This window comes from Natrix helvetica, assembly GCF_964273705.1.
Source record: "Natrix helvetica genome assembly, chromosome: 1".
NCBI classification, from domain to species: domain Eukaryota; kingdom Metazoa; phylum Chordata; class Lepidosauria; order Squamata; family Natricidae; genus Natrix; species Natrix helvetica.
In genome coordinates this window covers 21,997,764-22,025,247 of record NC_138548.1, presented here as the reverse complement: position 1 = coordinate 22,025,247, position 27,484 = coordinate 21,997,764, and the positions used below count along the sequence as shown (strand labels likewise).

Below are 27,484 nucleotides of genomic sequence, written 5' to 3'. Positions count from 1 at the left end.
GCATGCGCATGTTGGTGCATATCCATGCACGTGCATATTCAGGTGTGCGCGCACACCTTTAAGTTTGGGCATGTGCACGTGCAGTTTGGGCACTCGGTGTCTAAAAGGTTCGCCATCACTGGCCTACAGAGTTGTCCCTGCATGGCCCCATGAGAGTCTGACAACCATTCAGAATACAAGCTCAGATTCAAAAGCCCAGAAAGGGTATAAAACTCAGGCACTCTCAGCATCTCTTCCTTTTTTTTTTCGTTCACCCAATGTCTTCAAGGCATGTGATCCTGTCCACCCTTAAAACCATCGTTCCAAACAGCCTCCATGTTTCCAGTGTCTTTTTCCCCACTTGGAACTGAACCCAGAAGGACATTTCCTCCAACCAAGTGTAAAAATAAGAATTTTTTTTTCTTGAGGAAGGGGGCCTTTGCAGCATTACTATTTTGCTCTATCCTCTATTTGAGGTTGTGACCCTAATTTGCATTTAGATGTAGGTAGCTGCTCAGGAAGGAAATGCTTTGTGTATCCTAAGATGAGCCCTGTATCCTGACCAGAATTCTGCTCTTTCTTTCCTCCTTCTATTAGGCAGAAATTACTGAAGAGTCTGCGGAAAGATTTCACATTCTGTTCAGGATGAACTTCTGAACAGCTTTTGCTGCCTCCTTGTGGTGCTTTTCGATTTTGTATCTCTACAATCCCTCTGGCCAACCTTGGGAGCTCTTGTCAGAAAAAGAGGCTGTTTCTAACTCACAACATTCAGCTATGGTCTTTAGTGAGGCCGGCCACACACCTGTGAGAAAGGCTGTGGCGTATCAGGAGACAGTAAGGAGATTGTTGGGAAATGTCACATTTTTAGTATGACTTGTGGACCAGGTTTGGGTGTGGTTGGAGAATTTTGAAAACACAAAGGAAGACTAAACCACTTGGCTGAGTCATGTGAAATACAAACAAGAGTCAGGGTTTTTGTTCTTTTTTGCTGCAAATATTTATTGGAATCCAGCTTACGTGTCAAACACAAGCAAAACAATTCCAGAATAAGAGAAAGTTGTTTCGAGGCAATACATTGTTAAGTAAAAGTCGTTGCTTAAAGAAGTAGATCACTCTCCCCTTTGACTCTGTTAAACACTTGGAATCTGCCTTGTTAAGAAAAATCAATGAGTACTTGATAAAATGCATAATTCCCAAGTAACACTTGGCATTTGTGAAGTGCCTTCATCTTTGTTAGCTAAGTATTCTTCTAGCTACAGTATGAAAAATATTTGAGGTAAATATCTTTTTCTTTTTACGATGGGTGGACTGAATATCTCCATAATTGCCCAGAAAGAAAGTGCAGGCCTCCAATATTTCTTGAACAATCCTTCTGGTTTTTCAAAACATTTCATCATTTAGAAAAGGCAGAGAAGAAAGACAGCTACACTGAAAAAGCTTTTCTCTCTGCTATCTTTAAAATATCTTTCGCAAAATTCTCAGCCAACATGGGAAAAGTTAGTTTATGATTATAAACTCAGTTTTAGGGGCATTAATTGAATTGGCATTCCTTTCCTAAAAGAATCCCAAATCTACCACCTTTTTACATATATCAAATAAAAGGCTTTTTGTCCACACACATTGCAGAGAGATTATTTAAAAGTAAGTGCAGAAGTCAACAAAGTCAAATCTGATAGTTCTCAAGGCAATGATGACAGAAAGAACAGGCATTTCAATTAAATATCTGCTGGCAGAAGAAAAATGGATGTTGAATTGCAAAAGAGACACTTCTGTTTTCTATCCTATCCCCTACTGAGTTTGATTTCTTCATGGAAACAGGTGGGAAAACTATATGGATACTTATGACGCTGAATGATCAATCTTCATTTGAAATTGTATTTGCTATTGATCTGTCAATGTTACAATTTCAGAAGCTGCTATCTTCCTAACATCTGATCCAATTGAGGTTGCCAACAATCCTCTAACAGCAACTAACACATGAGCCGGTGGCTCCTGGTCCATAAGCACCTTCCGAATTTCTTGCACTTTTCAGAAGCCCTCAAAATTACTATTGAAATTTAGCAGCAAATTGCCAAACGAAAGAGAGGTGCTATTTTGTCCTATTAAATGCTGGTCAAAGACTGTAATAAAGATATTTGATTTCTGCTGATTATCAGCAGGAAGAAAAACAAAATGTGTGCAAGATGATTGATAGGTTTATCATATTCCCTCAAATTAAATATACATACAAACCAGGATACATAAAATGAAGTCACCCAAATCCCAGTCTCACCTCCTTTTTTTACTGTGGCTTTGATACCTCATAAGTGCAATCTCTTTCCTCCCAAAATTGCCCATTCTTGATTTAATCCTATGGCCTAATAATACCCAGAATTCTTGTCATGCTTTTATTCAACAGGGCACATGACAAATAATCTCCACTTGCACAAATTCACAGTTTGACACAGTTCAGGGGCCACAAATCCTTTTCACTGTGCTACATTTATAGTAGCCTTTGAAGAAAACAGTATGAACATATGAAACATGGTGCGATGGGAGTCATGAAACAAAAGGACTGCTTACATATGTGTAACAGTGGCAATTGCATGATGCTACGCGACAGGTCAGATACCACATAGAAACACAGCTCCTCAATGCAGATGGCACAGCAAGCCTCAGTGTGTACTTGTTGGACTTCCTTCTTCAGTGAGGTTTTTGAAATCCATGGACAATGCCAACTCCTCAGCCAACGGGGGTCTCCGCCATTCTTCCCGGGTTAAGATGTAACCCACAACTGCCCCAAAAGCTATTATTAGGAGGCCCAAGGTGTTGGCAAGGATTCCTTCAGAGACAAAAAGGTTGTAGGTATCCCTGCAAAAGCAGAGGGACAATATTAAGGTTTTTCCATACTTCCACTCATTTTCCTCAATAAATCAATGAACAAGAGTTATTTTCCTTGACCCATTTGTTCAGTTGGGTTCTCTTTATCTAGTTGTACAGCTTGTATGGAGAACAGATTAAATTATGGGTCATATTTATGCAGAAATATTGAAAAGTCAAAAAGGTTCACAATTTTTGAAGCCAGAATTTATATGTTGGGGTTGTTCACTTCACAGCTCACCCAGCCATTCTTTCATCCATTCATTCATTTTACAATGCTTATAAAGCAGCTCCAAACATAATCAATTCTGACTCTTAAGGGTAGAAGAAGAATCAGGGAAGAAATGGAGTCAGGTAAAGGAAATGTTAGGACAAAAAAAATCACCATTTTGATTTCAATAATCATCATCTCTGTATCCCTGATACAAGTATTTGATCAAATGTAGTGCCATAAATCAAGAAAACATCATCAAAAGCGTTCGGCAATAGCATTTCCCACCAAATGTGCTCCAGGTGTACTGGACTGCATCATAATTCCCAGGCAACATGGCACTTGGCTAGTTGGAAATAGTAGTCCAACTGTATTGTAGTTCAAGAGACTTGAAGAATCCAAGATAATGAGGAAAGATAGTCTGGCTCTCCACAAAAATTAAGCAAGTAAAGACTAAAACAATAGCACGTATTTAGCAATTCTCAGGCCTCGGTACTATCACAGAAAAAGATGTTTGGAAGTTTTTGTATAGAAAGAGATAACCCACTTAGGAAAAAAAACATAGTTTACATCGGGATGAAGGACAATCACCATGTAAAATATTTGCAAACAAATGCTGAGAACAGATCACAAATATTCTCACCCAGGTAGAGTCTTAAAGGTAAAGGTAAAGGTTCCCCTCACACATGTGTGCTAGTCGTTCCCGATTCTAGGGGGAGGTGCTCATCTCCATTTCAAAGCCAAAGAGACAGCACTGTCCAAAGACATCTCCGTGGTCATGTGGCTGGCATGACTAGACGCCGAAGGCTCACGGAACGCTGTTACCTTCCCAACAAAGATGGCTTTTATATTTCTACTTGCATTTTTATATGCTTTCGAACTGCTGGGTTGGCAGAAGCTGGGACAAGTAATGGGAGCTCAATCCATTATGCAGCTCTAGGGATTTGAATGGCCAAACTGCTGGCCTTTCTGATCAACAAGCTCAGCGTCTTAGCCACTGAGCCACCGTGTCCCTAGGTTGAGTCTACTCGTTCACATAACATTATGAGATGGTTAATAGATCTGTTAAGTTGCTGAGGTTTTGGCTCCAACTTCATTAGCTAAACATGCCAAACCTCAGGTAACAATTTAAGACAGGGAAGAATATTTGAGGGAAACATTGTTAAGAATTTGGGAAAAGTTCAGAGAAGAGCAACTAATATGATCAAAGACCTGGAGACTAAAATATATGAAGAACAGTTGCAGGATTTGGGTTTGGCTAGTCTAGAGAAAATAAGGGGTTACACGATAGCAGTATTCCAATATTTGAGGGGCTGCCACAAAGAAGAGGGGGTCAAATTATTCTCCAAAGCACCAGAGGGCAGGACAAGAAACAATGGTGGGAAACTTAGCAAAGAGTGAAGCAACTTGGAAATAAGGAGAAATTTCCTAATAGCGAGAACAATTAACCAGCGGAATAGCTTGCCTTCAGAAACTGTGGACACTTCATCACTAGTCTACGATTCTATTCGTAATGTAAATGAGCATCTGAACTGAAACATCATTATTTTCTAGAATGTTTAGATTGTTTATTTTCCATAAATCTGAATTATACAAGGCAGCTTATATCAGCCATAAGTAACTATTAATATTTCACATTTTTGCTCTCAGCCTAATATCTCAGCCAGCTCTCAACCCAGAAAGCTGAGTAAGCTGAGTAAAGAAGACCCAACAATCATCAAACCAATTTGGTCTAGTTTCATCAAGTAGTTAAAGCAAGTGGTTGAGCCACTTTGGCCTAGTGGTTAAAGCATCAGCCTAGGAACCAGGAGAGTGTGAGTTCTAGTCCTGCCTGAGGTAGGAAAACAAGCTGAGTGACCTCAGGCCAGTCACTTTCTCCTAGTCGACGCTGTCCATTTCACAGAGTTGTTATTGTGTTCAAAATACAAATAGGAGGAAGGAGTATTATCAGAGGTAGTATTTAGTCGGTTCGGACCGGTTGGGCGAACCGGTTGCTCCAGCAATCAGTTGGCCCTGCCCACCCGCCCCCACCCTATCCTGTCCTTTATTTCCTGCTTTCTAGCTCATCTCAATCGCGCGACACAACTGATTTCCCCTCCCCCTCACTGTTCTACTTATTGTTACTGACTTGGAAGGTGAGCATCTAAAGGCTCCATTTTCAGCGCTGCACGCAAGCGCTTTAGGCACATGCACACGCAAAGCACGCACTCACTGAACGGTTGTTAAACCAGCAGCATCCCACCACTGAGTATTATATATGTTCATTGCCTTTTGAGTTATTTATAAAAATAATAAAGGAAAGATAAAAATAATATTAATTAAAAAACCTGATCCAAACGTAGACACTGCGTAGGCATACATTAACAAAAGCATAACTTGCTTTATTTTGAAGAGTAGCTGTTCCAGGATACCCAACAGAGCAGTTGCAATGGAAAGGATGAGGAGAAAGGCTCCAAAAAACACATGCTGTGGTTTGTATCTACTGCGGACTGAGAACGATGCTCCAGGGAAGAGGAAGATGTAAAATCCAAACAGCCACTGAAGGGGGAAACAAAGCAGAATTCAAAAATTACAAATGCTGCACATATAGCAGTTCAACTCTTCCACTGAACTTAGGCTTACTTTCTCTAGATCTTGACTAAAGTATCAGAAATATCACCAATCACAAAATAAAACCCTAATGATGGCAAGCCCTGTTAATTTCAATTTAGAGGTCCATATTACCCTACAATTTGAAAAATCTCTTTCTGTAAAAACTTAAAAGTAACCATGGATTGGATGAGATCTTAACTAAGGCTAGTCCTTGACTTATGACCACAACTGAGCCAAAAAATTCTCTTGTTTTAAGAGAGACAGTTACTAAGTGAATTTTGCCCGATTTTACGACCTTTCTTGCCACAGTTGTTACGAGAATCACTGCAGTTGTTAAGGTAGTAACAACTGGTTGGTAAATGAATCTGGTTGGTAAATGAATCCCATTGATTTTGCTCATAAAAAGGTCATAAAAGTAGATCACGTGATTCCAGGACACTGCAACTATCATAAATATGAACAGTTGCCAAGCATCCAAATGTTGATCACGTGATAACGGGGATACTGCCAAGGTTGTAGGTGTGAAAAATGATCATGTCACTTTTTTCAGTGCCATTGTGACTTTGAATGGTCACTAAACAAAATGTAGTAAGTCAAGAACTACCTGTAGTCCATCATGCCATTTTTCTCATGTTCTAGGGAAGGTCACAAATAAGACACAAGGGCAATAGTTTCTCCTATATTCTTCTGGTTTGTTATTGACCAATTTATTAACCAATTTCGTTGTATTTAAGTACAATGACAATAAAGATTACACTTATTGACCCTTCAGTGGAATTAGTAGAAACCATCCAATGCTGTATTATGTTTGTATCAGTCTAACCTTCTTTAGAAATCATTGAGGTCACCGCTCTAACTTATTAGAGCTTCAAAACATCATTGTTATGGAATAATATACAGCCTTGCAATCAAGCTTTTAGAACTCAAATGGAAATGCATTTAAAAAGCAAATTTAATTAGGAAAAAAAAGATAGCTATAAAATATAAGCACCCAACTGTTAACACTATTTAAGGCCAAGTCAAGGAGGGAAAAACGTCCTTTGAAATGATGTGAAAGAAAAATATGAAGAGTATAAAATAATCCTAATAAACATAGAATAAGAACCTAGATAAAATTGCCAAATTATATTGCTCCTAATCCATCTGATCCATGTCATGCTTCACTGTTTGTGTTTCCTAGCAGTACCAGATCCAAAAGAAAATTTGGCAACTTTAAAGATGGCATCGTCATTATGGACTGCAAGAAGAAATGAAATATACAATTTGTCTAGCCTGTTGGAGAATTTATTTCCAAGTGGAATTAAATAGAGGGGACAATTTCATCCTACAATTGGTGGAATAACAGCACATGACCCAGAGAGGAGGGACTAAGTCTCTTTGTTAAAGTGACAACACTGGTATCTTTCTTCCAGCAAGGCAGTGTGTTAAAACTTGCTAGGATAAAGCCCCCCAAATATTTTGCAGGAAGACGATTGCAGAGCTGTTTAGCCAGGGCAAAAGGTTTACTTGGGTTTTCCTTCTCAAAGCAAAGGAAACTCCCAACATGATCTCTCTACAAGTCAATATCATTTACTGATTGGCAATTTCTTTCTCTTTGGGGGAAAACAAAGAAGGCAGGGCTATTAGAAGTAAGTCAATACATTCTCTCTTTTCGTTCCTCAGAGTTCTTCTTAGAAGCTGAATCAAAAAATTTAAATGATGTCAGGGAGAACAGGACCTCAGAGATGAATATACGGAGCAAATTCTGTATCTTGCACTACTATAAACGACATTATAACTCAAGTCTGCATACATGGAATGAGAATTTTTTTTTTGCTTCAACACACAATATTTTACATTCATTTACTCTTAACACTTGGCATTGAATGGCCTAGTCTTAAATTTTGGAGAGGGTGTTTCCAAGCCTACTTCACTATCTTTTTACCATCCTGAATAATTTAGTAACATGTTCACACTTGGTCACTATACTGCTCACTACATTTAGATCAGGGGTGTCAAACTCAAGGCTCTTGGGCTGGGGCCGGCCATGGGGTGCTTAAATGTGGCTCACAGGGCCAGCCTAGAAATAGCAAAGGACCGACCCACAGTGCCTCTGGCAGCCAAAATGGGATGGGGGAACACACAAAACCCCCTTGCCTTGTTTTTGGTCTTGATGGCCTCTTGCAGCACTTTGCTGGCCAAAATAGGGTGCAGGGGACACATGCCCCCCCACGCCCCATTTAGGCCAGCAAGTGTTGCAGGAGGCCGTCCAGCCCGAAAACGGGGAGGGGCATGGGCTGTGCAGGCCCCCCTTTGATCAGCAGGGTGCTGCAGGAGGCGTATTTCCTGTATTCCTCCCCCGCACACCCCGGCCAGCCCATGGAGAACTACAATGCTGATCCAGTCCTCAAAGAAATCCAGTTGGTCACTTCTGATTTAGATTAAAAAGCACCGCTTCCACATGAGACTCCTATAGGAGCTCATTTGTGACAAGTGGTCAAGGTACGGCCAGCCACTTAGGCAAAGCTGTTCCTAGTGATGATACATCTTTTCTGAAGGAAAAAATATAAAATGCAGTTGAAGTTCATATAAACTAGAAGAAGTATGTTCACGCACATCTTTTGTAGTGAATAAAGAATAAAAACCTGATAATTCTTTCTAAATTTGATGAATTGGCAATAAAATAACAATGATCCTTACCTGCAAAACCATAGAAAATGGAGACAAAATGCATGTAAAGACTTTGACAGATTGACAGATTGCACTAAGAAAAAAAAACAGCTCATTATAGTGCCGGAATGGCGAACCTATGGCAGGCATGCCACAGGTGGCACGCGGAGCCATTTGTCAGGGCACGCAAGGCGTTGCCCTGTCAGCTGGCCAGCACGCATGTGCGCACTGGCCAGCTGAGTTCAACCTTTTTTAAAGCCATTTTTCACCCTCCCCAGACTCCAGAGGCTTTATAGGAGACTGGGGGGGGGGAGAACCTCCCCCACCCAGAGGCCCACCGGAGGCTTCAGGAGTTTCCCTGAAGCCTCCGGAGCGCAAAAAACTAGCCCTATGGGCAAACAGGAAGTTCAGGAACGGACTTCCGGTTTGTTCATAGGCTCGGTTTAAGCCCTCAGGGACCTTCAGGAAGCTTCCCTGAAGCCTCCGGAGGACTAAAAAGGACCCTAAGAGCAAACTGCAAGTCACTTCCAGTTTGCTCATAGGGTCATTTTTTGCCCTTCAGGTCCCTGAAGCCTCTGGAGGGCCTCCGGGGGGCGAGGGAGGCTGTTTTCGCCCTCCCCAGGCTCCTATAAAGCCTCTGGAGCCTGGGGAGGGAGAAAAAAGCATGGAAAAATGGGGAGAGTGCCTCTCATGCACACATGCATACGGGGGTTGCGCATTGCATTATGTGTGTGGCACGCCCGCACACGACCCCCCTGCGCTCCCCCCCCTTATGGCACAGGAGCCAAAAAAGGTTCGCCATCGCTGTTATAGTGCAAGGTATGAAATTTGCTTTTACCATTCTTTCCTGAGGATCTAGGCTTACTAAAGCCATTTGATAGCATGGAAGTCGCTTCGGGCAAAATATATTGACTTAAATATTTATACCTGAAGGGACACCAAGAGACGTTCATTTCAAAGGCCCCCTATTTGATGCTTCACCTCCTCAATGCAACTTCCTTCTATGGTCCAGATTTCAAATAAAAATCTAAAGGAGGAGAGGACCCTCAGACCAGCTAGTCTACTTCCCTGCCTTCAAGCTTTTCATTAAGCAGATACTCCCTGGGGCAGAAGGATGTTCTAAAAGGCATTTAGGTAACTCCACAAGCTCACCATGTGCAATTAGCCCACCTCACCTGTGCTAAGTAGAAGCCAAATGCAATGATGCCACACCAGCTGTGCAGACTGTACATATCTGGAAAACCTTGATTCTTGTGGTGCTGGAAAACAGCTATCAGACCTAAAGGGAAAGAGGGCAGGCAAATTCCTTAGAAAACTCCCATTCTCTTCTAACATACCACTATCTGCTCCATCATGTTGTTACTACTCTAGGAATAGTTGGGAAATAGAAGAATAGCAGGCCCACCATTATCTGGGGTGACAAAAATGGCCCTTGGCATTCCAAGCCAGAAAACATGTTCCAAAATCCCTTTCGTCTTTTGGTGACAATGGAGGGCATCTTTCCCCAACCTACAGTAACTGGAGGTCAGGGATAGGAGAGGGATTTTCATTGCAGCCTTTAAATAAAGACTAAAGAATGGGTTTGAGTTACACAGGAGGACATCTTCCAACCAAGTGTGAAGAGAAAAATTCTAATAGAAAGAGCAATTTGATTGCTGCCTAAAAGATATAGGCATTTCTTCATTGGATATGTACAACTGACTGGACAATCATCTATCCCAAAGGCTGTTATTTGGATTTCTGCACTGAGCAGAAGGCTGGACTCAGTAATGATCAACTTGAAGGAATTTTTAGCAGGGACCCTTGTAGTGACGTGGTTATCCGTCCCCTCTTAGCAAAGTTTCCATCAAGTCAAATTCAACTCCTAGCAAATATGCATATATCTGTCCCTCCCTTTCCCTTGGTAATAATATTAAATAAATTCCCTCTAGCTTTTTTTTAAAAATTCCCGGGCAAAAGTGGCAAAAGAGACCTCTTTCTTTTCCTTCTTTTTACAATATAAGAATGGAGGACACACTACACAGTGAAGTATCAGTGCAAGCTGCAAACAAGCTGCCAGTTGCATTGTTGTGAGAGGAAAATGGCAGGCAGGCACAGTCACACTTTGCTCCACCCCACCCCAACCACTCTAGTAGAAATACACTTTAGATAGGTAAAGAAACGCTGCCCAATGGTTTATTCTTCACGAGAGGAAGAAAATGTTGCATCTATGGCTTACTAAAGAATAACACTGAAATAGAAGCTCTCTAGTAATCTGTGAGCCTAAGATCAATAGGAACATCAGTGATGACCAGCTTAGAAAGTGTGACAGAAGGCTCCCAACCAGGTCCATTGTGCCTTACCAACCAACGCAATGATAAGTGCAAAGAAATGGATCAGCCCATGGAGGATCTTCGTGGATTTCTTGCTCTCATTCCTGAAGACACGGTAAACCAGAAGGGCTGGTGGATAAGAAGAAGAAATAGGAATGAGGTGAGTAGCTGATCAGTTCCCCGCGCTTTCCTCACTCTCTTGCCCGAATTGATTGCAGTTCTTTGGGCTATTAAGCAAAAGCATTTCAACTGATCCAAGGACTTTCAGATGGCTATAATTTGAGCTGCTTCGGGTTTTTTTTTAATTAGTTTTACGTCTTTATGCATATCAGTTTCATGGGCACAAATTAGAAGAGTGAGATTTGAATGTTTTAAATAAATATATGCAGCCAAGAGGGAACTTAAGGCAGCGGTAGCTACGCAGCTCCCATTCTACAGGCTACCTGACTGATTTGAGAAAAGATGGATCATGGTTGTCAATGGCAACAGGAAGGAGGGGTGTAAACGCAGCAGGAGATCACCAGAGGAGGCATACCGGTGACTCCATAGACTGAACACAGGTGCATTATTTTCCTGCGCCTGCAGATTGAGGGTCTCTGTGCTCCAACTGCTAACGCTCTTTCTCTTGCCTTCCATTGGGAAGGCAATGCCTTCCTCTTGCTCCCTTTCCACAGATTAAACAATCGACACTGGCGTGCACGAAGAGCACAAAAAAGTTTGCTTATCCCATAAGCATCAACAATGACCAAAATGTTCCTGGCAGTTTCCCATTGTCTTTGTCCCTTGCTTGCTCCTGAATCATTAGAAGCTCTATGTCAAGTAGGCAAGTGAAAGGATTCTTAGCAATGCTATAAATGGGACACAATGCACCTGACGCTCTACCGTCTGTCCAAATATGGGCAAGCATAATTTTCTTTTCAAAATGGCAAATGATTTGCAAGGAACTTTTTTCCCCCATCTGATCGGGGATCTGGGTTCAGCTCCTTTTAGGATGTGCTCTATAGCAGTGTTTTTCAACCACTGATGTTGCCTGGTGTGCCGTGGGAAAAATTGAAAAATTCGAAAGATTAAAAAGAAAAAACCAGGAGGACCGGAGCAGGAGGAGACGGAGTAAATATAAAAGTAATAATAAAAGTAAGGGCTCGCCTCTTGCACACGGGCGTTCTGATCAGATCCGCCTGGCGGGGACGAGAAGCGAGGAGGCAGAAAAAGAAACTGAGGCTAAGGAGCTTCCCCCCCCCTGCCTCCTCCCAGCAAAAATCTAACCGGGGAGCCGGGCGGGCAGTAGCAAATTAGCCGATCACGCCGCGTGATCAGCTAATTTGCTACTGCCCGCCGGCTCCCTGATAAGATTTTTGCGGGGGGGGGGGGAGAAGCTCCTTGCCTCCGTCTCTTTTTCTCCCTCCTCCTTCTTGGGGCTCCACCAATGGGGGAGGAAGGCCCGCCCAGCGCCAGGCTTTGGGCTAACACAGAGGTCTGCAAAGGTGGCTGTTTTAAGACTGGTGGACTTCAATTCTCAGAATTCTGGGAGTTGAAGTCCACCAGTCTTAAGAGCCAATTTTGCAGATCCCTGCCTGGGCTAATATGATTGATGCCCTTGGTGGACTTCAACTCTCAGAATTCTGGGAGTTGAAGTCCACCAATCTTAAGAGCCAATTTTGCAGATCCCTGGGCTAATATGATTGATGCCCTTGGTGGACTATAAAAACTAAATACAGAGAGAGACTGAGAGCTGTTGACGAAGAGCTACGTGTGTGTCTTTCTTCGATTCCAGCCATATATAGTCAATATAGGCACAGAGTTAAATTTTTTAACATTTTCTAATGGTGGTGTTCCTCGTGATTTTTTTCATGAAACAAGTGTACCTTTGCCCAAAAAAGGTTGAAAAACACTGCTCTATAGTAACTGATTCTCTAAAACGTACACACATGTACACACACACACACACACACACACACACACACACACACACACCAAAGTTGGGTTGCTCCCGATTCGGCCCGGTTCAGCCGAACCGGTAGTGGAATTAATGCCTAGGTCGCAGAACTGGCAGCGACCCAGGCCGGCCACACCCCCGAACCAGTTCCCTGCATGTGCAGTTCACTGTCAATTGTTCTGTGCATGTACAAAGAACAATGTTCTTCGATTCACAGAACAATTTACATTGAACAGCTCATGCGCACGCAACTCATGTCTGGTGCGTGCACTCACTTTGCTCACACACGTGCATGTTGCATGTGGGGTGCGAACGGGTAGTAAAACCGGCAGCAACCCACCCCTCACATACATACACACACACACACACACACACACACACACTCACACGGAAACAAGTAGGTCAAATTTTGAAATACTGTAAATACTAAGCTGTCAAAAGTTATAACTAGCTGCTAAGCCAAATCATAATTTGGGGGTCCCCAACTGGAAGGAGGGGAGATGCAGCTGGAAGGAGGGGAAACCTCCTGAACCTCTCCGAGCCCTTCTCATTTGTGGGAGAAGCCAAAAGGTCTCAGCCAGTTTACCCCCATTCCAAATTAGGACTCCAGCCACACCTAATTGTGTCTCTTCCCTTGGATGGCAAGCCTCATCCCCATGCCTTGCATGTGATCGCTTCCTGTCAAAGCAGACCCCTCATTTCTTTCAAAACCCTTACCATCTCCTTGAAGAAACACCATGCCGATGACCATGCACAGGGGGTGGACGTTAAACAGTAGTTGAGAGCTGTCCCAGGCAACGCCACCTCGATACTGTCCGATCCAGGCTGCCATCACCGTGATGACAGCAAGGCCCAAGATCTGTGAGGCGGCCACGACATAGGTCAGTCCGATGGGGCTTGCAGACCTGGCAGGAGTCTCATCCATCTTTGGGCGTTTTCCCAAATGAATCTTGAGCTGCCAAATTTGGAAAGAGAGAGGGAGAAAAATCAACATCCAAATATATTTTTTCTCCATCTTGTCCCATTACGGATTTTCCTTCCCTTTCCTGGATTAGGAGGCCAAATGGGGGAAAGAGCACTGAGCAGTTGTTACCCCTATATCACTGAGACCTTTGGCAAGGGTGAATAAGATCCCTTACTTCTTCACATCACCTTTTACCTTTATCGACTGTACTGCAATTTGTTTGTTTGAGCCAACCAGAGTTACTGAGAGTTAGGTGGTATACACAAAGGTAGTTCTCGACTAACAATCGCAATTGAGCCCAAAATTTCTGTTGTTGAGTGAAACATAAGTGAATTTTGCCCCATTTTACGACTTTTCTTGCCACAGTGGTTAAGTAAATCATTGCAAGGGTTAAGTTAGTAACACAGTTGTTAAATAAACCACTCGAATAGCTTCAAGCTGAAGGCAAACAGCAGACAGGAGTACTTTAGCCCTCTGCGGTCTCTCTCAGTGTCAGCTGTTTGCTGGATAGTAATCAGATAAAGAGTTAGAAGAAATACATGAAAAGGGTAACAAAACAATAGCTTGGCATGCATTTAGTCCTCCAACATCAGGTTGAAAGCTGCTCTTTATAAAATTTATAAAACAATATCTTCCTAGGACACATATTTCAGACACTATAATGTTAATGTTATGTTCTTCAGGTTTTTTAAAAAGTAGCTTCTGTTGAAAGTCCTTAGTTCACTATTAAAATTTTAGTTATCTAGTTAACACCTTAGTTAAGAATCTGGCTTCCCCATTTGATTGTCAGAAGATCGCAAAATGTGATCATGTTACCCTGTGACACTGCAACCATCATAGATATGAGTCAGTTGCCAAGCGTCTGAATTTTGACCACATGCTCATGGGATGCTGCAGTGGTCATAAGTGTGAAAAAAATAAGCCACTTGTTTCAGTGCCGCTCTAACTTCAAACGGTCTTTAAATGAAAAGTTGTAAGTCAAGGACTACCCATACAAGTTTAATAAAGTAGTATGGTTGGTAACACAGTCAGCCAGATTTTTAGGCTACATTTGGTATTTTTGTCCACCTACCGAGGCGTTCCCAAGAATCTGGGACAGGCAGATGTTATTGAATATTATTAAAGGTTATCGCAAGATGTAAACTGTTCAAAGTAAAGCTGCTTTTATCAATTGACTGATGTTATCAATGCTTGTGGTGTTAAAGTAGCGCACCAGATGATACCTGTTAGATATTAACATATATCGAGATAAGTCTTCCCTCTGGTCCGCTCCTACAGCGGGAAACAGGTATTCCTCTGATTGGTCAATGGGCGTGCCTCATCCCTATAAAAGGGGAACCCTCCGACCACAGAGTAAGCTGGATCACTACTACTACTAATAAAATGAGCTGTTGAGTTACTTCGTGTCCGCAGTCTGTCTCTCGTTGCCCAGATCTAACATTGGCGACGAAGGTGGGATTGAGAGACAGATAGGACAAAGAACGCTACTTCGAGAATCTCCGGATTTGATCCAGCCCAGGAATTCGGCAGAAATTCCGGCAGCCATCTCAGATCACCGCAGCGCGGCAAATTCAAACTGAGAAAATGGCGATGCATGCTCCCCCCGCTCCTTTCGACCCAGCAACCGACGAATGGGAAGCCTTCATGATTCGTTTCGAGTGTTTCCTCGAAGCAAATGAGTACACGGGGATCACCGATGCAAGAAAGAAAAATATCTTCCTCGGCTACTGCGGAAAGGAAGTCTTCAATACGGCCAGAGACCTCACCGCGCCTACTCCAATACAAGCAGTACCATGGGCGACGCTGAAACAAGCCTTGGAAACACATTACGCGCCAAAACCGTCCCGCCATGTCAGCCGCAAAGAATTCAACATGAGGACTCAAAAGGCGGGAGAATCCATTAACCAATTTGTTGCAGCTCTACGAAGAATAGCAGCCCACTGTGAATACAGGGATTTGGAAGAGCATATCTTAGAGCAATTCATCTGTGGGGTAAGAGACATTTCGTTGCGAAAGAAACTGTTAGCCAACCCGAATCTAACCCTACAGTCAGCATTGAACAAAGCAAGAGCGTCGGAATCAGCGGAGAAATCAGCAGTGACCATACAAAGAAGGGTCAACGAAACCCAGCCAGCACCGAGACAAACCAGAGTCCACTACGAAGACGCAAGCCCCGACTACGTGGATCCCGAGTTCGAGGACAGTCACCTAATGCAGAGCAGTCACAGGAGGCCTGGGGGGAAACCCGGATCCCGTTTGCCGCCCTGCGCAAGCTGCGGAGGGAATCACCCCAGGTCTACTTGCAGGTTCAGGAACGTTGTTTGTTCGCACTGCAACAAACTTGGGCACATCGCACGAGTGTGCCGGAGCGGAGTCCCTGCCTCACGGCAGCCACCCATGTACCGCCAACAGAAGCCCAACCCAGGGGCTTGGCGAAATCAAAAAGGGCGCCCAGAGAGAAATCCACAAGTGTTTACCCAGAGAGAAACTCCCCAAAGAGCTGAACGAGCGTATTCCCAGAGAGATTACTCACAAGAAAGTGAGCGAGCGTATCCCCAGAGAGAATTCACACAGAGAGCCGAAAGAGCGTTCTACCAAGACGCTCAACGAGAGTATTTTCAGGATATAGACGATGAGATAGAGTTGACCCAGAGAGAGGAGTTGCGAACGTATCTCACCACGATACATCAGGTCCGCCCTAAGCGGCCCAAAAGGCTGAAAGTCACAGTCCTCTTGGAGGGCTCACCCTGCGAGCTGGAGGTTGACACAGGATCAACCCTGACGATCATTTCATGGGCATCCATGAAACAGGCCATTCCCAGCCTCAGAAAGAGCCAACTGCGCGCTCCTGACGTCCTGCTACGAGACTACCAGGGGAACCAAGTCCCCATCGTGGGCCAAGGCACATTCCACATCCAGTTTAAGGACATCGAAGCCCAGCTGCCCGTGACCATCTCCAGCGCGCCATTGCAGAACCTCCTGGGGCTTGATTGGTTTGAAGCCCTGGGATTAGAAGTCACCGGAATAAACGCCGTGAGAAACAGCAGCGCTGAAAAGATCTTTAAGGAGTTCGAGGATGTGTTCAGCTCCGGTCTTGGTAAGTATGTGGGCAAACCAATATCGTTCAATTTAGATCCAAATGTGGCGCCAATCCGACTTAAACCGAGACGAGTGCCTTTTGCACTCCGCCCAAAAATAGATAAAGAGATAGATAAGTTAGTGGAACAAGGAATCCTTGAGCCGGTAGATCACGCGCGTTGGGAGACACCTATCGTGACCCCAGTTAAGTCAGACGGATCAGTCCGCTTATGCGCAGACTATAAATGCACAATTAATGTCGCGCTACAACAGAGCGCATATCCGGTGCCCGTAGTACAGCACCTATTGCACTCATTGGGGCCAGGAAAGGTTTTCGCTAAGTTAGATATGGCACAAGCTTACCAGCAACTGCCAGTAGATAGCGCCACAGCGGAGGCCCAGACTATAGTGACGCACAGAGGAGCGTTTAAATGCAACCGGCTACAATTCGGCGTAAGTATTGCTCCAGGATTGTTCCAGAGCGTCATGGAACGGCTGTTGCAAGGGATACCGGGAGTCGTCCCATATTTTGACGATATCTTGGTGTCCGCTGCAAACGAGGAGCAACTAAACAAAAGAGTCAGATCTGTTTTGGCCAGAATCAGAGAGAAGGGCCTCCGCCTTAAAAAAGAAAAATGCCAAATTAACGTGCCTAGCGTAGAATTCCTGGGTTATAGAATTGATGGTCAGGGAATTCACCCCACTGAAAAGAAAATTAAGGCAATCCAGGATGCCCCCACACCACGAAATCAAACCGAGTTGCAGGCCTTCCTCGGACTACTTAATTTCTACAGCGTTTTTCTGAGACAGAAGGCGACCGTTGCTGAGCCACTACACCGTCTACTCCAGAGGAACGCACCATGGAGATGGGGACGAGCCGAAGCTGCAGCATTCGCCGGGGTAAAGCGCCTGCTCACCACTGACTCACTACTTGTGCAATACAGTCAAACCCTCCCGCTGGTATTGACCTGCGACGCATCGCCTTTCGGGGTCGGAGCAGTCCTCAGCCACAGGATGCCCGACGGGAAAGAAGCACCCATTGCTTTCTACTCCAGAACTCTTTCATCGGCCGAAAGGAACTACAGCCAAATGGACAGAGAAGCATTGGCTGCCGTTGCAGGTGTGAAACGTTTCCATGAATACCTCTACGGCCGCGATTTTGAACTCATTACTGATCACAAACCGCTGTTAGGACTTTTGGCGGGAAATCGCCCCACTCCGGTCTCCCTTTCTCCACGTATGACCAGGTGGACTGTTTTCCTGGCTGCGTACTCTTACAAGTTAATTCATTCGACCGGGCTCCACTCTAGGGCACGCAGATGCGCTCAGCCGTTGCCCATTACCAGACATTTTGCCAGACCCCACTCCAGAAGTACCGGTATTGCTCATTGACTGTTTGGATTCGGGACCGGTTTCTTCTTACGATGTTGCAAGGTTCTCCTCGAAGGACAATTTAATAAAACAAGTGCAAACTTGGGTATGGAGGGGGTGGCCAAAGGGGAATGTGGGCCCGGAATTCAAAATGTTTTGGTCTAAACGGGACGAACTCTCCGTGTTACAGGGATGTTTGTTGTGGGGGGATCGAGTTGTTATTCCTTTTGCTCTACGAAAAAAGGTATTGAATGCTTTACATATGGGTCATCCGGGGATCGTGAGAATGAAAGCGTTAGCGAGAAGTTATGTGTGGTGGCCCAATATGGACAAAGAAATAGAGGAGTGGGTGGCCACTTGCGACCCATGCCAGGAGTCGAGACCAGCACCCCCGGAAGCGCCCGCCACAGAATGGGAGAAACCCAAGGCACCCTGGTCACGCATTCATATTGATTTTGCAGGGCCATTCCAGGGTCAAACCTTCCTCATAGTTGTAGATGCTTATTCTAAATGGTTAGATGTAGTCCTAATGACATCAACCACGGCAGAGGCAGTTATAAAGGTTCTTAGGCGGCTTTTCGCCACCCATGGTCTACCAGATCTGTTAGTATCGGACAACGGGCCCCAATTCACGGCCATGCAGTTTGAAACATTTTTAGCAGGGTTGGGAATCAGACACGCCCTTATCGCGCCATTCCATCCAGCGTCCAATGGTCAGGCAGAAAGAATGGTGCGGTTCGCGAAAGAGGCCCTCGCCAGGATGGGCCCGGGGGATTGGCAAACACGCATTGACCATTACCTCCTCATTCAACACATTACCCCGAGCGCAACGACGGGTAGAAGCCCCGCTGAACTACTAATGGGTCGCCGCCTACGGTCTCACCTGGACAGGCTCCACCCGAATTATTCTACCTCGGCTCCCCCAGACTCTACAAGTAAGGTCAGATCTTTTAGAGAAGGAGACACTGTTTATGCTCAAAATTACACAGGGGGGACATTGTGGATACCGGCGAGGGTCATTGGCATCATGGGCCCTCGATCGTATTTGTTAGAGCTTGAAGATGGGCGGAATTGGAGAAGGCACATCGATCAGCTTCGAGGTCGCCTAGCACACTCCAACTTAAGGGATGAGGGCGAAAGTTTCCTGTCCACAGAAAGACAACCGCAGGGAAGCTTCATCCCAGGAAACGGCGACACCGGCGAGCTAAGCGGGGGACAGGACATCACGCACGCAGCTGAGCAACCCCCCGTCATCACAGCCGCTGAGCAACCCCCCGTCATCGCAGCCGAACAAGATACCAGGGAAAAGAGCATCGAAAACGCAAGACCTCCAGAAACAGAAAAAGCACCCGATCCTGCAACTACTTCAAACCAACAGGAAACCAGTCCTGCAAGTACTTCAACACAACCTGAACTCCGACGTTCCTCCCGAGCAAGACAAACACCCACCTACCTAAAGGACTATGTCACCTACCGCAACGTCCCATCTAGGAGGGGAGGGGTGTTAGATATTAACATATATCGAGATAAGTCTTCCCTCTGGTCCGCTCCTACAGCGGGAAACAGGTATTCCTCTGATTGGTCAATGGGCGTGCCTCATCCCTATAAAAGGGGAACCCTCCGACCACAGAGTAAGCTGGATCACTACTACTACTAATAAAATGAGCTGTTGAGTTACTTCGTGTCCGCAGTCTGTCTCTCGTTGCCCAGATCTAACAATACCGTTGTTGTTATGTTTTGCATTTCAAAAGGTTATAAGAATGCTAGCAAATAGAGAATAGAAGAATGTTTCAGTGTGAGATGCAAACACATCTGAAACAAATATTACAAAATCAGTCTAGAGCAGGGGTGTCAAACTCAATTTCATTGAGGGATGCATCAGGACTGTGTTTGAACTTGGGGGGGCAGGGAGGGGGCATGGCCAGCTCAACATCACTCATTGAGGCTCCATTTTCAGCCATGATGGCCCACCCGGGCTCCGTTTTTGGCCACGATGGTCTGCTGCAGCACTCTGCCAGTGAAAACGGAGGTCAGGGAGGCTGCGCATAGCCCTCCCAAACTCAATTTTCGCTAACAGAAGCACCATGGACCGGTCCTTCACTGTTTCCAAAGTGGACTTGCGGTCCATATCTAAGCACTCCGCAAGCTGAATGTGGGCCGCAGGCCTTGAGTTTGATACCTCTAGTCTAGAGGTTTAAGGTGGAAGTACATGGAATACAGTATTGTTTTTTTTTCCCCAGGAAAACTGATAGCCAGAAACAGCGGCCCACTTATTGAAGGTGGGGAGAAAAATATGTTTGGAAAGAAACAGTGCATGAAGGAAGGACTGATACTAAAAGATCTTTATCAGTAAACCACACAATTTCTAGTCAGAGACAGAGGTTTTATTGAATTAAAATACCTAACTAGATTAAGATAATTGGCTTAGTCTTGTTTCTGTTTCTGGCAAATGCCAGCTCCGTGCTGTGCAACATAACCTTCAGGGTGAAAGTGAAAAAAGATGTAAAGAATCAAAGCCTGGAAAAACAGTGACCTTACTAAAACCAATTCATTAGTACCCAAATTGAGGGGGACTGGCCTTCTTCACCACGACCTCACAAAATGGTGAAAGTGCTGGATCAGGAGCAGGAAGAACTCGGGTTTAAGTCTACCATCAGTCAGAAAATATCATTGGTTGGCTCTAAGCTAGACACTTGCAGCTCAACCAACATCACAGAACTGTTATTGCATGGAAAAGAAGAAGAAGAAATGATGCATCCTGCTTTGAACTCTTGAATAAAAGGTGGGCTGTTAATCTCATAAAAGCATGAGCAAGATTAGGCAACATTGTTTAACCCTGGGGGGGGGGGTAGATCTGCAAGTATAAGATGTCCAGGCATTATTATGAAACATAATACATTTACTAAAACCTAAAATGCTAAAAAATGCTTGTGGCTATCTCCTTTTCTATCTGTGGAGGTTGCTCTCGTATTCAGTCTCCGTCCTTCCTTCCTTCCTCACTCACTCACTCCAAGCCTTTCCATCACTTTGTACATCTGAAGGGGAGAGAAAAGAAATGGGGAATAAGGTTGTAAGATGCCCTATATATACTGTATTTTTCGCATAGGTTTTTTGTTAGATACTTGTTCTTACTACAGTGGTTTCCACCAAGGTCCTCTGTTCCGGTGGGAACAGAGGTTTAATCCTATTGGTCGAAGGGTCTGACAGCTCCCTATAAAAGGACTGCTGTCAGACTCAACCTTCGCTAGATTGTTCTCACTTGTTGTACTTAATAAAGATCTGTTGTTACCGTTAAGCCTGTGTGTGCCTATCCATTACCCAATCTAACATTTCCCCCCCCCCCCAAAAAAAAGTGGGTGGAAATGTTTGTGCATCTTATAGAGTGAATGCTGTGGGGGGGGGGAGGGGGCTGGTCACTGCTGAGCAGCTGATTGTCGGTTGGATCGGCCTCCTAGAATACCGCCTACGGGGATACGTGGATTGCCGCTGCCACCTATCACAGCTGCCTATCACTGCCACCGTTCGCTGCCGCCAGGGAACAATGAAGCCTTCACTACCGAGCAGCTGATTGGCGGTTGGATCAGTCTTTCAGAATACCGCCAATCAGCTGTTCTAGGCAGTAGGGATCACCACTGCTGTTCGCCACAAATCGTGGCAGCAGCAATTGGTGATGCCGGCAAACGGCGGTGATCAGTGGCAAGCAGCGATGGCAGGTAGCAAGCAGCGGTGGTGATAGGCAGCTGCAGTAGATGGCAGCGGCAATCCCCATCATCTAAAACGGGCGGTATTCCAGGAGGCCGATCTAACCGACAATCAGCTGCTCAGCAGTGGAGGCTCCAGCGTTCCCCAGTGGTGGCAGTGGCTCAGCTGAGTTGACCGGTGGTGGGTGCAGAGCCCTGAGGAGCCACATGCTGGGGCTGCGATAACTTGCTGAAGCTGTTTGCTGTTTGCTGCAAGGATGCTAGCCGGATGAATACCGGATGGATGCTGGGAGGCAGAAGCAGATTTTTTTTCTTGTTTCCCTCCTCTAAAGCTAATATACATCTTATGGACCAGTGCATCTTATAGTGTGAAAAACACGATACATATGTGAGCTGCAGTCACTATCAATGGTACGAGATGCCCTTGTAAAGTTAACAAAACATTCACAGCAAGCTGAATTGGCCCACAGTGATGACAAAAAAGAAGAATCAGTCAGGAACCATGTGACCCAATAAACCAAATTGTTTATATTCAGTGAGCCTGTCTCCAAAACGGTGTACCTAGGAAGCTGATCTAGTAGGAAGGGATAAATAATTAGAAAGTTATCCAGATGGGTTTATCAAAAACAATCCAACATCATGCTGCAATTTACACTGGATCTGTTCTAATTTTGTCTTGTCTTTGAAATTTAATAGCCCAGAGGTATACAAATTGAGGTTCTACTTTTGATCAGGGCTGCCCAGCAAGTTGCCAATGCTTGCTAAGAGCCCAATGAATGTTGATTTATCATCTGCATGTTAATACATTTATGTTGTGTCTTTAAACTTTACATGACTGATATGTATAGATGGGTCACTTATTCCCTTCTCCTCCAGTACTCCCTTCCCTCATTATAGTAGTAAAGCATAAACAACAGAAAAGCAGGTGGAGCAAAGGAGTAGCTACATTGGGAAGGGCATAATGTCGGGGACAGGCAGAGTAGGGGGGGAAAATCCTGTTTAAATTTTATGGAAAACAGTTACATTCAACAGGCAAAGGACACAGAGAGGAAAACTATTGTTTTTCCTTACACACGTCTATCAACAAGAATTGAAAGAATAAAAGGCTTTCTGGAAAATGACATTTTTGAGCAATTTGCCTTGTCATGCTTCCCATCTACGGATCTGGCATTAATATGGTGACGCCGTAAGAGACAAAACTGATTTATCAGCCCCTTTTTCATTGGGGAAGGCAATGAGATTTTTTTCCCCTAAAATACATGTATTAAGTCTGTTTCCAGTTTTTGGTCGCATTATTTGAAAGACACTAGGAATGGCTTAAAAATGGGTATTAATATATTATTCAAGAGGTGGCTAGGCTAATCCAAACATACAACGAATACATTGGATAACCTTCCTCCTTACTTGATATAGAAAACCTGGATTTCTCACTCGCCTTTCCCTTTCCTATTTAATCTGCTCAACCCCAGAGGAGGAACCAACCTAGAATTAAGAAGAAATTTCCTGACAATTTAGAACAGTCAGTGGAACAACTTGCCTCCAGATGTTGTAGGTGCTGCAACATTGGAGGTTTTTCAGAAGAGATTGGACAAGGATTTGCTGTAAAAGGTACAGGGTCTCCTGCTGGAGAAGGGGTTGGGCTAGAAGATCTCCAAAGTCTCTTCCAACTCTTGTTATATATGTGAATATGGGGAGTGACCAGGACGGTACAAGATACAAACAATGTGGTACTTTGGCTGCCCAATAGATTCCTCTCTGATGATTGCAAAGCACGTTTTTCACTTAGGATTCCATTATGAAATCATATGGACAAAAGGAATTGATTCATTCCTTCCTTCCTTTCTTTATTCCTTCCTTCCTTCCTTCCTCTTTGCAGCTCTCTTCTTTATCTTTCCTGATTTTTGTTTTTATTTGTATTTTATCTTATAACGAACTTTAATTTTAAAAAAATACAAAATAAAATAAATTATATGGACAAATATAGAAAGTCCAGGGGAGATCACATATCCATAGCAGCAGTGCAGATGGGAAATTTAACCAAGAAATGGGAAAGATGTATATGCAGACACAGAAAGACTTCAACAGAAAACTGAAGGTAATATGAATCATTATCCCAATGGTATCCCATACTGGGTAGAAAACCACAATATATTGCAAAGGTATGTCACTTACTCATGGAGTTAAAGGGATCTACTAAAAGTGGAGTGGAATATATCCAGTAATCCTCTTGGCTAATAAAAGAATAGGATGGTATCTTGTTTTAAAAACCAAGAGAATCATCCCTAAAGACTAATATTACAAGTTGCAACATGATAAAAAGCAACAAAATCAAAACCAAGCAGAGCAGGATGTACTGGGTTGTAGACAAAGAGTTAATAATATATTATTATTCCAAAACATTGCAGACTAAGTCCACCTCAATATGCTTCTCTGGCTCTTGCCTATTTTTAAAATATATCACATTTATTTTTCTAAAACTGCAATTCCCTACTATATCATTTAGATACAGAAGAATCAACAGGTTTCTTTCTGTGCATTGCTTCTCTATCCATTAGCAGTATAGAGGGGGGGGGGGGGGAAATGCAGTCGATGAAAAAAAAATTCTTTTATTCAGGACCTTTATCAGAGATGAGACAATAGAGGTAACTGTTCCAAATTGACAAAGGTAGAAGACCCACTGAAATTTGCTATTTTAAAGGATCGATAGGATGAATACTTTTAAATATATAATCTCAAGAGTTATTTCAAGCGCCAACCTTCAGCCTCATCTTTATTAACACGAATGCCAGCAAGAGTCAAATGGGCAACTGGTTTCCTTCATATTAAACACAAAGAGTTGTTGCAACCCTGTAATAATTTTGGAAGCCTTACAACAAAGGTAAGCAAGCAGAAATAGTAGCAAGAAGCTTTCTGGTAAATCCATGTTTTTTTATCTGGTTATATTGCCTTTGGCCATCATTTTCATTGCCATGGCAATGCTTTTGCAGTCACAGGAGGTTTTTAAGGTTCCTATTTTGCTCATTAAGAATAGAAAGAAACTCGGGCCCTGTTTGCCATTGATTTCACATATTGCAAAAGAATGGAGAATTGCAATTGCAAGAGGTGCAGTGAGAAGAAAATTAGGACTAGGATCAAATTAATTTCCTAGGTTTCCCAAAGTCATTAAAAAGATTGATTTCTTATTGCTTCCACTCTACATACCAGCTTAGATCTTTTAAACCTGATCTTTATCGTCCAATGGGGAAGAAAATAAATATTGCAATATGCCAGGAAGAAAAATAAGCAAAAACAGTCTCTATTCCATTTGCCCCACCTTCATTTTCGAAAGCAATATGTTTAAACACTAAGAAGACTTTAGGAGGTGAAGTGTCAACAATGTGCACTAGACTTTCTTGTTCACAAGCCAGAAATAAAACAAACAAAATTGAGATACTTGGTACCAGTCGTTTCAAATTTTGAATCTTTAATCGCTTCCTTTAAACTCAAGCGCGACATCCATTCTCATTCATCCCCCTTTTGCAAATTCCTTTTAACTTTTATACCAGAAATTACGTACGCTGCTGGACTACTATTGTTTTTCCTCACCAAAGAAACTATTCAATTGAGTCCCATAGATAAGATGCGGTTTATGAAACACTTACTTTTTTACGCGATCTCAGTTCCAATTCCAGGGGGGGGGAGGAAACGCCTCCTCAGTACCTAGCTGAAGATATCTTTTACCCAAGCAAATCAGAATTGAACTGTAGACAACCTTCCTCTTCCTTCACTGTGTTGATGACTCATACTAATCGCTCCTCCTGTCACTCGTTTCAGAAAGAGCACCTGGAGCAAAATTGATCATTAAACTCTAGGGCAGACAGACAACAACTTGTAACCTTTTCTGGGCTGGGCAGCCCAGAAATTTACAGGTTTCTGTTCCTTGCTCATCCATTTCCTTTCTTCTGGTCTCCAAGCAGAATCTTATATTTGGTCCTTTCTCCCAGCCAGCAATTTATGCTGAACTCAGTCAAGCATTTCAAAGGGTTTTGTAGGAGAGAACCGTGTTCAGATAAGTTAAGGCTTCCATTCTTAAAACGTGGCAGCCTCGGTTAGCTGATCACAGCCACTAAAGTTTAGGACTCCACCTTTAGCTAACAGTGACTCCGCTTAATTTTTATCTACCCTTAGGAGGAAGGAAATGAGTAAAGGACAAAGGAGCATACTTTTTCCCCCCCAAATAACAAAGAAATCGAGTAAGAGGCCAAGCACAATCAGGGAGGGGAAAGCCCACAGGATAATTTAAGTTTCACTTACTGCTATTTGAACAGAGTTTCCTTACCTGGTTTTTAAAAAGTTGTTCTGCAACTTTATATATGCCAGCAAAGCAGCTGTCTTGTGATCAGATACCTCAGCTGTAATGTGCGTGATTTTCCTGTGCCTCCTTTCAGAAAAAAAGGGTTTGCTTGTTTTTCAGAAGTTGTATAACTTATTTATGTTATTATTAAGCTTGTTAGTAATGGTGTCCATGGTTAAGTTTTCCTAAGCAAGCGGGTGAGAAAGGCATCTCAAACAAGTACATAAAAATCAATGGTGTTTTGTTTTTGTTTTGTTTTTTACTTTAAGTCCCGGCTCAACTTAGCATGTCAGATTCATAATTGGCAAGCCTTAATTGTGCACAAAAGATTTTACTTCACTTTCAGGAAAATCTCTGTGAACTGCTGGCTTATACCCTTTCTACGCTTGGACTGGGCTAGACTCAAATATGTCAATCATCATGGATCACTCTGCTAACTACCAATCAGAGCTGAAATAAAGGAAACAGCCACCTTGTTTCTTGCTTCTCAGCACAGATGGAGAACAAGAAAGCCAGCGAAGCGACCACATTGAGAAAAGAAAAGCATAATTGTGAAGTCCTTCTTTTATTCAGGATGGTTCTATCTCACCCTTTTCAAGCTGACACGCAAAAGAGGGGTTTTTTTTTCCTTCTGCCTCCCTGGTTAGATTGTCACAACAACCCCGCAGGGTAGAGCAAACAAGGAGGGCGTGGTTTTTAAATGACCAGGAAGGCTGGCAAGACCCCAAGAGGTTTGCGGGTTAAGGGAAGGAGGCTCTCTCCCATCCAGTTATACCTGCCGAGCACGTGAGGACTCACCTCACCTGGAAGTGGCTTCAGCTCCCGCAGACCGCCAGCCAGCTGCACCTGTCGGCCCGCTGAGCACCCCCCCACCTCCGATTCCCAATAGTCCTCTCCAAAACCGACCGATCCACCTTGCGTTTCCTGCGGATGGAGAGGAGGACAAAAGAGCCACGTTGCCACAGAAACCCCAGCAAATCGCGCTGTGTTGGGCGAGAGAGCCAGCAGGAGAGAGAGAGAGAAGGAGAGAGAGAAAGAGAGAGAGGCGAGGCGAGGCGGACGCAATTGGGAGGTTCCGGCCTGAGAGAAGCGGCTCGCGGGATGCTCGCGCGTTTGGGGTCCTTAAGATCGCCCCGGGTGGCTTGACCGCCCCAACTCCCCAATCCTTTTGCTGTTGTCGTTGTTGTTGTGTAGCTTTCTAAGGGGCTTGGCTTGTTCTTTAGTATCATCAGAGCGACTAAGAATCAGCTGCCACTTGGAAGATCGTGGGAACAAGATGGTGCACTCCAAACGCACCAATTGTTGATGCATTTATACCGCGCCTTGTCTAAGGTGGTGGTTGTTGTGCAATCGCTGACTCCGGTCCGACTCTTCGCGACTCCATGGACTATACTAACTCCAGACACACTCCTATCTTCCACTGTCTCCCTGAGTCTACCTTAAACAGCATGCCCCTTAACAATATCTACTCAATCATATCTCTGGAGATTCTCAGTCAT

At 43.9% G+C, this 27,484-nt stretch overlaps 1 protein-coding gene and 1 long non-coding RNA gene across 7 annotated transcripts in view; both read right to left on the bottom strand.

The window, feature by feature from the left end:
- LOC309383025 overlaps window positions 1-27,484 on the bottom strand; it is a 904,876-nt gene that overhangs the window by 749,604 nt on the left and 127,788 nt on the right. The window lies entirely within an intron of this gene.
- CYB561 (cytochrome b561) lies at window positions 962-26,988 on the bottom strand. Of its 5 annotated transcripts, none has more exons than XM_081939098.1 (8): window positions 26,784-26,987; window positions 25,971-26,072; window positions 25,294-25,474; window positions 13,256-13,493; window positions 10,633-10,731; window positions 9,466-9,569; window positions 5,430-5,587; window positions 962-2,829 (listed from the first exon to the last, which is right to left on the bottom strand). In XM_081939098.1, the coding sequence occupies exons 4-8, from the start codon at window positions 13,461-13,463 to the stop codon at window positions 2,634-2,636; spliced, it is 765 nt and encodes a 254-aa protein (XP_081795224.1). In that variant the 5' UTR covers window positions 13,464-13,493; window positions 25,294-25,474; window positions 25,971-26,072; window positions 26,784-26,987; the 3' UTR covers window positions 962-2,633. The 5 variants fall into 5 exon arrangements, with proteins under 5 accessions (XP_081795224.1, XP_081795225.1, XP_081795227.1 ...); XM_081939099.1 differs by having other exon boundaries at window positions 26,789-26,987; XM_081939101.1 differs by lacking the exon at window positions 25,294-25,474 and having other exon boundaries at window positions 26,784-26,988.

Coding starts and splice junctions, on each gene's coding strand:
- CYB561 (XM_081939101.1), bottom strand. CDS start 13,463: ATGGATGAGACTCCTGCCAGGTCTGCAAGCCCCATCGGACTGACCTAT. Junction 10,732..13,255: donor GGTGTTTCTTCAAGGAGATG/GTAAGGGTTTTG, acceptor CTTATCCACCAG/CCCTTCTGGTTTACCGTGTC. Junction 2,830..5,429: donor CAGCTACTCTTCAAAATAAA/GCAAGTTATGCT, acceptor CTGCTTTTGCAG/GGATACCTACAACCTTTTTG.